Source organism: Sinohyriopsis cumingii, chromosome 9 (assembly GCF_028554795.1).
Source record: "Sinohyriopsis cumingii isolate HCF-2022 chromosome 9, ASM2855479v2, whole genome shotgun sequence".
Lineage (NCBI taxonomy): Eukaryota > Metazoa > Mollusca > Bivalvia > Unionida > Unionidae > Sinohyriopsis > Sinohyriopsis cumingii.
In genome coordinates, this window is record NC_142969.1 from 57,057,159 (window position 1) to 57,070,652 (window position 13,494).

A 13,494-nucleotide genomic window follows, 5' to 3' on the forward strand; every position below is an offset into this window, starting at 1 on the left:
CAAATTCTTCAGCAATATTTCAAAGTTCAAATTCTCAGCAATAACAAGATTTTCAAATTAGCTGCTGTGGTACACATTATGAATGTCTGATCAGCGCCAGTTTCATTTAGGATAAAGCAAGCATAATTAGAAGTCTTTTGCTGAAAAACCCATTTGACACTGACCATCCATTCAAGTGGATTAGTGACAAGAAGATTTTTAAGACAGTCTCAGGATAGCTGTATTTGCTCTATGACTGGCACCATCTTCATTTAGGACTTGCTAAAAATTCCCTGTCATAATGATCATTCATCTAGAGGGAGTAGTGACAGCAAGATTTTTAAGACAGTCATTGTGGAGCCATATTGGTTGTTGGATTGGCACCATTTTCATTTAGGACCAGCTAGTTATCATTATATAAGAAAAATCTGTTAGTGAAAACCCCATGATGAAATAGCCATCCATTTGGAGAATAGATATAACAATAGCATAACGGCCAACACCTGAGTACAAAAACTTGCACTGCTTATGACAAAAATACTTATTTTCAGGAACAAATATTGATTTTTAAAACTTCAATGCATATGTAACTATTTACAACTTCTACAACCATCAGTAAAGTAGAACAGTACCTTACTTAATTATTCAATGTCAAAGTCACATGTGTTGCACTCTTGCATCTTCTGAACAGGGACTCTGTTCCATACCAGTGCCCATTCAGAAGATGCAAGAATGCAATACACACTCAGACACAGGCTGTTAATAGACTTTTTCACACCTTGTTTTTCCCCCCAATCATTATCGATTCCAATGTACCATCTTTCATTGATGATCTTAATTTTGTGTGATTTTCTTTCTGAACTGTTTTTGTTCAAGCACATGAATTTTCCCATACAATTTTACTATCGAGAAAATGTGTGCAAAATAAATCACCAGCAATACTAGTAACTGGAAGAGAAAGGTTCATTTCTATAAGAAATTTAGTAAAACCAAAGTTTGACTGAATTAAATCAAGGTTTTCTCTGGTTTTTATATACGTTGTTGATGATGAAGTGGCAAGCTGATGTTTATTAGCTTTTTTATGTCATGGTCACCTCCACGACCAGTAGCGAAATCACATTGTACAATTTGCAAAACGTAGAGTTTTTTCCTTTACTAGATAGTTTCACAAATCTAAATAAGATGGCACAATTGTCCTTCCAGTTCTGTTTTCTTTTCTTTCCTGCAAAAAATTCTGAATCTTCTGCTTTCCTCTTCAACATGAATAGAAGTTGAATAATACAAAGATGAGATACAATGATTTGGGCAACTGTTTGCACAATCCAATATGGCATTTAAAGACAGGCATGGTAGCCTCAATTTCGAATGAACCTTTCATATTTTAGGACTCTGTTCCTATATACATGCAATACATTTGTATCAGAATGGAACTAAGTTCCTGTCCAAAACAAAAAATTGTGAGGAAATTTGTAATTAATTTTTTTTTAAAATAGGATTTTTAACAAGCAAAACGTACACCCATGTTCAGCTCCAAATTCCAGGACAAGTATGGGAAAAACTGAGCTATGCAATAGTTTCAAGGTTCAGAAGGACAAGCTGTGATGGCCATATCAGACATCAGATCACCATCATGTTTATTTACATCATGAAACATTTTCTCATTACAACCCTACATCAATATGACTCTGTTCAAGTAAAGCTGTGATAAGATTTTGAAGATGGCTGCCATGGTGGCCATATTGGATGTCATATCAACACCCATTTACATTTAGGACCAACTAGATATCATAAGAAGTCTTTCAGTGAAAATCTAATATTGATATGACCATCCATTCAGGAGGCATAGCAATCAAAATATTTTCCAGATGGCTAATGTAGTGGCCATAATGGACATCAGATGATCGACACCACTTTTATTTAGAACCAGCTTAAGACATAAGAAGTCTTTTAGTTAAAACTTCATGTTTATATGACCATTGATTCAGGAAGAGTTGCAATAACAAGTTTTTCAAGATGGCCATATTGGATGAATGCCATGATGGCCATAATGGATATCTGAGAAGCACCATTTTCATTTAGGACCCATAAGTCCATAGTATAAATGTGTGTATAAAGTTCTATGGCAACTGTCCAAGTAATGTATGAGGAATTGTGACCAGAAAATTGTGCTAATGGATATACAGATGTTGGACAACTGGCCATCCCATAAGCTTTTCTGCAGTACGACCTGCAGAGCTAAAAACTAATAATTAATAACATGTATGAAAACAGACAATATAGTATTTTCCACAAAAAAAGGAAACATCACAAAATAATCCATGATTAGGTTATACAAGTCATTATATTCCTGAGACTATTTCTTTCTACTGGACAATTAAAGCTCTCTGGACATGAAGTACATCATACTGTTTTATATTCATACCCTGAGTTTGTAAAGTTAATCTGTGTACATGATAATACTAAAAAAATCCTGTCATAATTTACTTGCTTGATATTCCATGGTTGCCTGAAATAAAAATAAACATCTTTAGATCATGTCTTCTTCATGCATCAAAGGTGACATTAGCTGTCTGGTCTTTTAAGCCCAATATGAATGCTTTCCTGAAAAAATGCTGCATAAATGTAACTACTAGAATGATGGTTATGACATTTACCTATTCATTATCTTCTGTATTTACCTGTGTGTTATACATGTACACTCATCTGTGTATTATGCACTCCAGCATATTGATATGCAACACCTGTTACAAACACCTGTGTACTACATGCACATGTATATAATACATATGTGCAAACTGCATGAACCTTTGAATTAGATGCACCCATTATATGCATCTGTGTATTAAATGCACTGATGGGGATAAGAGATTGGTAAGGGTATAGCCTCAAAATTTGCACTGGAGTTTTTATATTTTTGCTTATGACAAATTGCATACAAGTAAAATCAATCACCTATAGGAAAAATATCAACACCATTCTGCAAGCCACACAAATCCAGTTTTCAATTTTCCAAACTAATACATGTAATGACAACAGAGAATAACTTGCAACTAATTTTCTCTTCACTTCAAACAATACTGAATACTCCTTAATGAGTCCAACTGCACAATGCATAGACCCAGCTCTGCCATCTCATAATGTTCCAGCAGATCTGGGTCGATGCAGTTTGATAGCAATAATCTATAGCGCAATCAAAATAGATCTTGACTGTCAGTACAGTATGCAATCGCCAAATGTTGTTAGCAGTTTGATCTTGCCTATAAGCTAGAATATACATCATAAATGAGGCAAAGTACTTGCCAAGTTTGTGTCCATCTTGGATTTGGATTCATAATACTTGGGATGTTCTCATATTATATCCATTGTAAAAAAAATTTAACATATCTGATTTTATATGTAGGATGAAAAGCCCAAGCAATAGAATATTGAATCATTTTTTAGCTATTCAGGTGTGCCACAAGTATTTCATTGATTTGCCAAACTAATAAAAACTCTGGAATAACCAAACATTCTTCTGTGAATGTTGCAAAAGGAAAGAAAATGAGTAAGTCAGAGAGAACAATGCTTTTGTTCATGTTTTAGATAGATGAAAGATAGCAATATTGTAATCTGTATTGGCATTGTCAACAAACTATTTGTGTTAAGCTGTGTTGTCACTATCAGTAAAACTAGTTGCATGACAGTTGTGCTGGCACTGTCAGCAACATTATTTGTGTAATAGCTGTGTTGGCACTGTCAGCAACACTTTGTGTACAAGCTGTGTTGGCACTGTCAGCAACAGTATTTGTGTAATAGCTGTGCTGGCACTGTCAGCAACACTTTGTGTACAAGCTGTGTTGGCACTGTCAGCAACATTGTTTACAAACTGTGTTGGCACTGTCAGCAACACTGTGTGTACAAGCTGTGTTGGCACCGTCAGCTACACTTTGTGTATAAGCTGATTTGGCACTGTCAGCAACTCTTTGTACAAGCTGTGTTGGCACAGTCAGCAACATTTTGTGTACAAGTGGTGTTGGCACTGTCAGCAACACCATTTGTGTAGAAGCTGAGTTGGCATTGTCAGCAATACTTTCGTGTGAAAGCTGCAGCTCCAAAATGGTTTAAGAATTTTAATGAAACTTAGATAACCTGTGACTACATATTTTTCATCCTCTAAACCTCAATATTTTCAATGTATACTGCCCAATCTGAATGTACTAAATAAGAACTGTAAACATAAAAAGCACCCTGTGTTTTTTATTTATTACATACTAAGTATTTACACTTTGCCAATAAACACATTTTAAATAGCATTCAGAGCAGCTTGGGATGTTCACAGGTTTAATTCCATCCACATATAAATTATCCTTGTTTTTTGCATCATGGAAGATACCCACACTTCCTTCACTTCACTCATGAAACACCTATTCAGCTGAAACTGAACTTAATTAAAATTGCTGAAGAAATACAAAATATCTTTAAAGAACTTGAGCACTGTTTATTTATTAAATTTAATAATAAACAGCATGAAAGTTGTAGGTATTGCAAACAGTTTCTGCCTGGATATGATATGCAATATGAAAAATACAGATTGTGTATCTATCCCATATCAAACCTGTAGCATTCAATAGGTACGATATATACTCACTTATTAGTAAAGACCAATTGCAAACAACACAGACCTTATCTGCCATTGCATAGTGTGCCAGCAGATCAGGGTCTGTATTTTTTTGGTTCCTTATTACACATAACAGACTGTATAGATCTTGATCAGCTGGTGCATTATGAGATGCCAAACCTGGGTCTGCACAGATGCATTTGGACTCCACTTAAAAATTAGTATATATGGTAATACAAAAGTGTATAAATGTCATGGTACCTGAGAAATATCCAACACTGCATCATGAACTGAAAGGTAGAAACAATCACAGTTGGCTTCCAAAGTCTTGGACCTGAGAATAAATTCTATCACAGCATCTGGAGAAAAAAATGAGATTGTGCTATCAGGTATAAAAAAAATAATTCTGGCTTGATAGCGCATGCATTTCTTTTACATATATTCAAAGTATCAAAAAGGATAGAGTAACACACTTTTATGAAAGTAAGCCATATGGCTTAAACTCACGCAGACTAGTTGTAAAATTAAGTACAATATACAATGTTCCCTCTTTAAATTGCTGTTCATGGGAGCCATAAAAGTGACATTAATTACAACTGTTCATGGGAGTCATCATACTGACATTTGCTGCAAGTATTCATGAGAGTCATCACAGTGACATGTTGCAAGTGTTTATGGGAGTCTCCATAGTGACATTTGTTGCAAGTGTTCATGGGAGTCATCATACTAACATTTGTTGCAAGTGTTTATGGGAGTCATCATACTGACATTTGTTGCAAGTGTTTATGGGAGTCATCATGGTGACATTTGCAAGTGTTCATGGGAGTCATCATACTGACATTTGTTGCAAGTGTTCATGGGAGTCATCATACTGACATTTGTTGCAAGTGTTTATGGGAGTCATCATAGTGACATTTGTTGTAAGTGTTCATGGGAGTCATCATAGTAACATGTTGCAAGTATTCATGAGAGTCATAATAGTGACATTTGTTGCAAGTGTTCATGAGAGTCATCATAGTGACATTTGTTGCAAGTGTTTATGGGAGTCATCATAGTGACATTTGTTGCAAGTGTTCATGAGAGTCATCATAGTGACATTTGTTGCAATTGTTCATGGGAGTCATCATAGTGACATGTTGCAAGCATTCATGAGAGTCATCATAGTGACATTTGTTGCAAGTGTTTATGGGAGTCATCATAGTGACATTTGTTGCAAGTGTTCATAGGAGTCATCATAGTGACATTTGTTGCAAGTGTTCATGAGAGTCATCATAGTAACATATGTTGCAAGTATTCATAAGAGTTATCATAGTGACATTTGTTGCAGAGATTCTATTACATCAGTACATGCTTGTCTATAATGGTAATATTTTCCCCTGTACTGGAAAAATGAGACTGTTGGTATTCATGTACCAACAAATTATAAAATGTTTCAAATCTTGAAAGTTAATGTCTCAACATCAAAGTCTGCTAGAAGCTGACCTATTCTGTTCATAGAAATAAAGTCCCATATGAATGCTGCCTTTGATCTATGATTGACAGCAACAATATGGCACCAGAAGAAGAGTTGGCTCATCTTTTATTATGGATTCAGGTGGTTTAATGCAAGATAGATATGGTATAATTCTGCCTCCGTAGACAACTTACAATTAGGGCTGGAGTTCCCATGGTTATCAAATTAGTGAAATATGGATTGCTGCCACAGCGTAAAAAGCAAGGAAGCTTATGGGCCAGTTTCATCATGTATAATTGCTGTTGAAATAATGCCTGAAGCTATCACAGAGATACACTGACTCTACTTTACTGGTGTGTGTGACTAACTGTGGGTGTGCCAAATAATAAAAATCAAAGCATCTGGATTTCTGCTTCTTACATGTTAATCCAAGACTTTTGTTTGCTGGGGACCAACTTGGTTTGGATTGTGTTGCTCTCTATTTAAGGATGACTGTAAGTTGTGTGATATTATAAGTAACGCTGACATTGAAGGCAGGCTTTCACTCAAACCAAGCCATTAAAATTAAACATTTTATGCAGTGCATGTAAACACCATAACTGTTTATAAGTCAACTCTGAACCAAAGTTGTTAACTTTGTCCAGATTAAGTTGGTGACTGACAATGGAATGGGATGGCACTACTGTAATGGTGATAACGTGTGACTATGTCTATTATCAAGGCAACCCCTGTAAAGGTCAAAAATTCATTTACTACATTTTCGTTCTGTAAAGTATTGTTTACAACATAATTTCCTTACTTTCTGCAAATGGTAAACAATGCATTGATAAGATTCACTGATTAGCATTTGTACCAGTAAAATCTGGCCTTGTACCAACTTTTTTCCAACCTTGCCATTACAAAGAACCTGTAACTGCATAACCCTATGACATATATTATAAGTGTTAATGATAGCCATAAAAATGACATCTATTATAAGTGTTCATTAGAGCCATAAAAATGACATCTATTATAAGTGTTAATGACAGCCATAAAAATGACATATATTATAAGTAAGTGTTCATGACAGCCATAACATGACATATATTACAAGTGTGTATTCATGACAGCCATAAAATGACATACATTATAAGTGTTATTGACAGCTATAAAAATGACATCTGTTATAAGTGTTCATGACAGCCATAAAATGACATATATTACAAGTGTGTGTTCATGACAGCCATAAAATGATATATATTATAAGTGTTAATGATAGCCATAAAAATGACATCTATTATAAGTGTTCATGACAGCCATAAAATGACATTTATTATAAGTGTTAATGACAGCCATAAAAATGACATGTATTACAACCATTCATGACAGCCATAAAAATGACATCTATTATAAGTGTCCATAACAGCCATATAACTGACATCTATTATAAGTGCTCATGACAGCCATAACAATGATATGTGTTCATGACAGCCATAAAAACGACATCTATTATAAGTGTCCATGACAGCCATATAACTGACATCTATTATAAGTGTTAATGACATCCATAAAAATGACATATATTGCAAGTGTTCATGACAGCCATAAAATTACATCTATTATAAGTGCTCATGACAGCCATAAAATGACATATATTAAAAGTGTTCATGACAGCTGTAAAAATGACATATATCATAAGTGTTAATGACAGCCATAAAAATGACATCTAAGTGTTCATGACAGCCATAAAAATGACATCTAAGTGTTCATGACAGCCATAAAAATGACACTATAAGTGTGTGTTCATGACAGCCATAAAAATGACATTTATTATAAGTGTCCATGACAACCATAAAAATGACATCTATTATAAGTGTTATAGACAGCCATAAAAATGACATCTATTATATGTAAGTATTCATGACAGACATAAAATGACATATATTACAAGTGTGTGTTCATAACAGCCATAAAATGACATATATTATAAGTGTTAATGACAGCCAGAAAAATGTCATGTATTATAAGTGTTAATGACAGCCATAAAAATGACATGTATTACAAGTGTGTTCATGACAGCCATAAAAATGACATGTATTATAAGTGTTCATGACAGCCATAAAATGACATCTATTATAAGTGCTCATGACAGCCATAACAACAATATATGTGTTTATAACAGCCATAAAAATGACATATACTAAAGTGTTAATGACAGCCATAAAAATTACACCTATCATAAGTGTTAATGACAGCCATAAAAATGACATCTATCATAAATGTGTGTTCATGACAGCCATAAAAATGACATCTATTATAAGTGTTATAGACAGCCATAAAAATGACATATATTATAAGTGTTATAGACAGCCATAAAAATGACATTTATTATAAGTGTCCATGACAGCCATAAAAATGACATCTGTTATAAGTGTTATAGACAGCCATAAAAATGACATATATTATAAGTGTTCATGACAGCCATAAAATGACATATATTACAAATATGTGTTCATGACAGCCATAAAATGACATACATTATAAGTGTTAATGACAGCCATAAAAATGACATGTATTACAAGTGTTCATGACAGCCATAAAATGACATGTATTATAAGTGTTAATGTCATCCATAAAAATGACATCTATTATAAGTGTTAATGATATCCATAAAAATGACATCTATTATAAGTGTTCATGACAGCCATAAAAATGACATCTATTATAAGTGTTCATGACAGCCATAACAATGATACATGTGTTAATGACATTTATAAAAATGACATAATATAAGTGTTCATGACAGCAATAAAATGACATATAATATAAGTGTTTATGACAGCCATAAAATGACATCTATTGTAAGTGTTCATGACAGCCATACCAACTATGTGTTCATGACAGCCATAAAAATGACACGTATTACAAGTGTTCATGATGACAGCCATAAAAATGACAGATGTTATAAGTGTCCATGGCATCTATTATAAGTGTTAATGACAGCCATAAAAATGACATCTATTATAAGTGTTCATGACAGCCATAAAATGACATCTATTATAAGTGCTCATGACAGCCATAGCAATGATATGTGTTCATGACAGCCATAAAATGATATCTATTATAAGTGCTCATGACAGCCATAACAATGATATATGTTCATGACAGCCATAAAAACGACATATATCTATTATAAGTGCTCATGACAGCCATAACAATGATATATGTTCATGACAGCCATAAAAATGACATATATTATACATGTTAATGACTGCCATAAAAATGACATCTATTATAAGTGTCTATAACAGCCATAAACTGACATATATTAAAAGTGTTAATAACAGCCATAAAAATGACATATATTATAATTGTTCATGACAGCCATAAAATGACATCTATTATAAGTGTTCATGACAGCCATAAAATGACATTTATTATAAGTGTTAATGACAGCCATAAAAATGACATGTATTACAACCATTCATGACAGCCATAAAAATGACATCTATTATAAGTGTCCATAACAGCCATATAACTGACATCTATTATAAGTGCTCATGACAGCCATATAACTGACATCTATTATAAGTGTTAATGACATCCATAAAAATGACATATATTGCAAGTGTTCATGACAGCCATAAAATTACATCTATTATAAGTGCTCATGACAGCCATAAAATGACATATATTAAAAGTGTTCATGACAGCTGTAAAAATGACATATATCATAAGTGTTAATGACAGCCATAAAAATGACATCTAAGTGTTCATGACAGCCATAAAAATGACACTATAAGTGTGTGTTCATGACAGCCATAAAAATGACATTTATTATAAGTGTCCATGACAACCATAAAAATGACATCTATTATAAGTGTTATAGACAGCCATAAAAATGACATCTATTATATGTAAGTATTCATGACAGACATAAAATGACATATATTACAAGTGTGTGTTCATAACAGCCATAAAATGACATATATTATAAGTGTTAATGACAGCCAGAAAAATGTCATGTATTATAAGTGTTAATGACAGCCATAAAAATGACATGTATTACAAGTGTGTTCATGACAGCCATAAAAATGACATGTATTATAAGTGTTCATGACAGCCATAAAATGACATCTATTATAAGTGCTCATGACAGCCATAACAACAATATATGTGTTTATAACAGCCATAAAAATGACATATACTAAAGTGTTAATGACAGCCATAAAAATTACACCTATCATAAGTGTTAATGACAGCCATAAAAATGACATCTATCATAAATGTGTGTTCATGACAGCCATAAAAATGACATCTATTATAAGTGTTATAGACAGCCATAAAAATGACATATATTATAAGTGTTATAGACAGCCATAAAAATGACATTTATTATAAGTGTCCATGACAGCCATAAAAATGACATCTGTTATAAGTGTTATAGACAGCCATAAAAATGACATATATTATAAGTGTTCATGACAGCCATAAAATGACATATATTACAAATATGTGTTCATGACAGCCATAAAATGACATATATTATAAGTGTTAATGACAGCCATAAAAATGACATGTATTACAAGTGTTCATGACAGCCATAAAATGACATGTATTATAAGTGTTAATGTCATCCATAAAAATGACATCTATTATAAGTGTTAATGATATCCATAAAAATGACATCTATTATAAGTGTTCATGACAGCCATAAAAATGACATCTATTATAAGTGTTCATGACAGCCATAACAATGATACATGTGTTAATGACATTTATAAAAATGACATAATATAAGTGTTCATGACAGCAATAAAATGACATATAATATAAGTGTTTATGACAGCCATAAAATGACATCTATTGTAAGTGTTCATGACAGCCATACCAACTATGTGTTCATGACAGCCATAAAAATGACACGTATTACAAGTGTTCATGATGACAGCCATAAAAATGACAGATGTTATAAGTGTCCATGGCATCTATTATAAGTGTTAACGACAGCCTTAAAAATGACATCTATTATAAGTGTTCATGACAGCCATAAAATGACATCTATTATAAGTGCTCATGACAGCCATAGCAATGATATGTGTTCATGACAGCCATAAAATGATATCTATTATAAGTGCTCATGACAGCCATAACAATGATATATGTTCATGACAGCCATAAAAACGACATATATCTATTATAAGTGCTCATGACAGCCATAACAATGATATATGTTCATGACAGCCATAAAAATGACATATATTATACATGTTAATGACTGCCATAAAAATGACATCTATTATAAGTGTCTATAACAGCCATAAACTGACATATATTAAAAGTGTTAATGACAGCCATAAAAATGACATATATTATAAGTAAGTGTTCATGACAGCCATAACATGACATATATTACAAGTGTGTATTCATGACAGCCATAAAATGACATACATTATAAGTGTTATTGACAGCTATAAAAATGACATCTGTTATAAGTGTTCATGACAGCCATAAAATGACATATATTACAAGTGTGTGTTCATGACAGCCATAAAATGATATATATTATAAGTGTTAATGATAGCCATAAAAATGACATCTATTATAAGTGTTCATGACAGCCATAAAATGACATTTATTATAAGTGTTAATGACAGCCATAAAAATGACATGTATTACAACCATTCATGACAGCCATAAAAATGACATCTATTATAAGTGTCCATAACAGCCATATAACTGACATCTATTATAAGTGCTCATGACAGCCATAACAATGATATGTGTTCATGACAGCCATAAAAACGACATCTATTATAAGTGTCCATGACAGCCATATAACTGACATCTATTATAAGTGTTAATGACATCCATAAAAATGACATATATTGCAAGTGTTCATGACAGCCATAAAATTACATCTATTATAAGTGCTCATGACAGCCATAAAATGACATATATTAAAAGTGTTCATGACAGCTGTAAAAATGACATATATCATAAGTGTTAATGACAGCCATAAAAATGACATCTAAGTGTTCATGACAGCCATAAAAATGACATCTAAGTGTTCATGACAGCCATAAAAATGACACTATAAGTGTGTGTTCATGACAGCCATAAAAATGACATTTATTATAAGTGTCCATGACAACCATAAAAATGACATCTATTATAAGTGTTATAGACAGCCATAAAAATGACATCTATTATATGTAAGTATTCATGACAGACATAAAATGACATATATTACAAGTGTGTGTTCATAACAGCCATAAAATGACATATATTATAAGTGTTAATGACAGCCAGAAAAATGTCATGTATTATAAGTGTTAATGACAGCCATAAAAATGACATGTATTACAAGTGTGTTCATGACAGCCATAAAAATGACATGTATTATAAGTGTTCATGACAGCCATAAAATGACATCTATTATAAGTGCTCATGACAGCCATAACAACAATATATGTGTTTATAACAGCCATAAAAATGACATATACTAAAGTGTTAATGACAGCCATAAAAATTACACCTATCATAAGTGTTAATGACAGCCATAAAAATGACATCTATCATAAATGTGTGTTCATGACAGCCATAAAAATGACATCTATTATAAGTGTTATAGACAGCCATAAAAATGACATATATTATAAGTGTTATAGACAGCCATAAAAATGACATTTATTATAAGTGTCCATGACAGCCATAAAAATGACATCTGTTATAAGTGTTATAGACAGCCATAAAAATGACATATATTATAAGTGTTCATGACAGCCATAAAATGACATATATTACAAATATGTGTTCATGACAGCCATAAAATGACATATATTATAAGTGTTAATGACAGCCATAAAAATGACATGTATTACAAGTGTTCATGACAGCCATAAAATGACATGTATTATAAGTGTTAATGTCATCCATAAAAATGACATCTATTATAAGTGTTAATGATATCCATAAAAATGACATCTATTATAAGTGTTCATGACAGCCATAAAAATGACATCTATTATAAGTGTTCATGACAGCCATAACAATGATACATGTGTTAATGACATTTATAAAAATGACATAATATAAGTGTTCATGACAGCAATAAAATGACATATAATATAAGTGTTTATGACAGCCATAAAATGACATCTATTGTAAGTGTTCATGACAGCCATACCAACTATGTGTTCATGACAGCCATAAAAATGACACGTATTACAAGTGTTCATGATGACAGCCATAAAAATGACAGATGTTATAAGTGTCCATGGCATCTATTATAAGTGTTAACGACAGCCATAAAAATGACATCTATTATAAGTGTTCATGACAGCCATAAAATGACATCTATTATAAGTGCTCATGACAGCCATAGCAATGATATGTGTTCATGACAGCCATAAAATGATATCTATTATAAGTGCTCATGACAGCCATAACAATGATATATGTTCATGACAGCCATAAAAACGAC

General features: G+C 32.5%; 2 protein-coding genes across 5 annotated transcripts in view; one reads left to right on the forward strand and one right to left on the reverse strand.

Moving 5' to 3' along the window:
* LOC149791874 (serine/threonine-protein kinase DCLK3-like) overlaps positions 1–13,494 on the forward strand; it is a 427,773-nt gene that overhangs the window by 23,338 nt on the left and 390,941 nt on the right. The window lies entirely within an intron of this gene.
* LOC149791875 (sulfate anion transporter 1-like) overlaps positions 2,014–13,494 on the reverse strand; it is an 82,754-nt gene continuing 71,273 nt past the window's right edge. For all 4 annotated transcript variants that reach the window (XM_089970384.1, XM_089970385.1, XM_089970382.1 and 1 more), the window contains 2 exons: positions 4,838–4,935; positions 2,014–2,485 (listed from right to left, as the gene is read on the reverse strand). In XM_089970384.1, the coding sequence (XP_089826510.1) occupies positions 2,453–2,485; positions 4,838–4,935 (131 nt within the window). In that variant the 3' untranslated portion in view covers positions 2,014–2,452. The remainder of the gene's footprint in view (positions 2,486–4,837; positions 4,936–13,494) is intronic.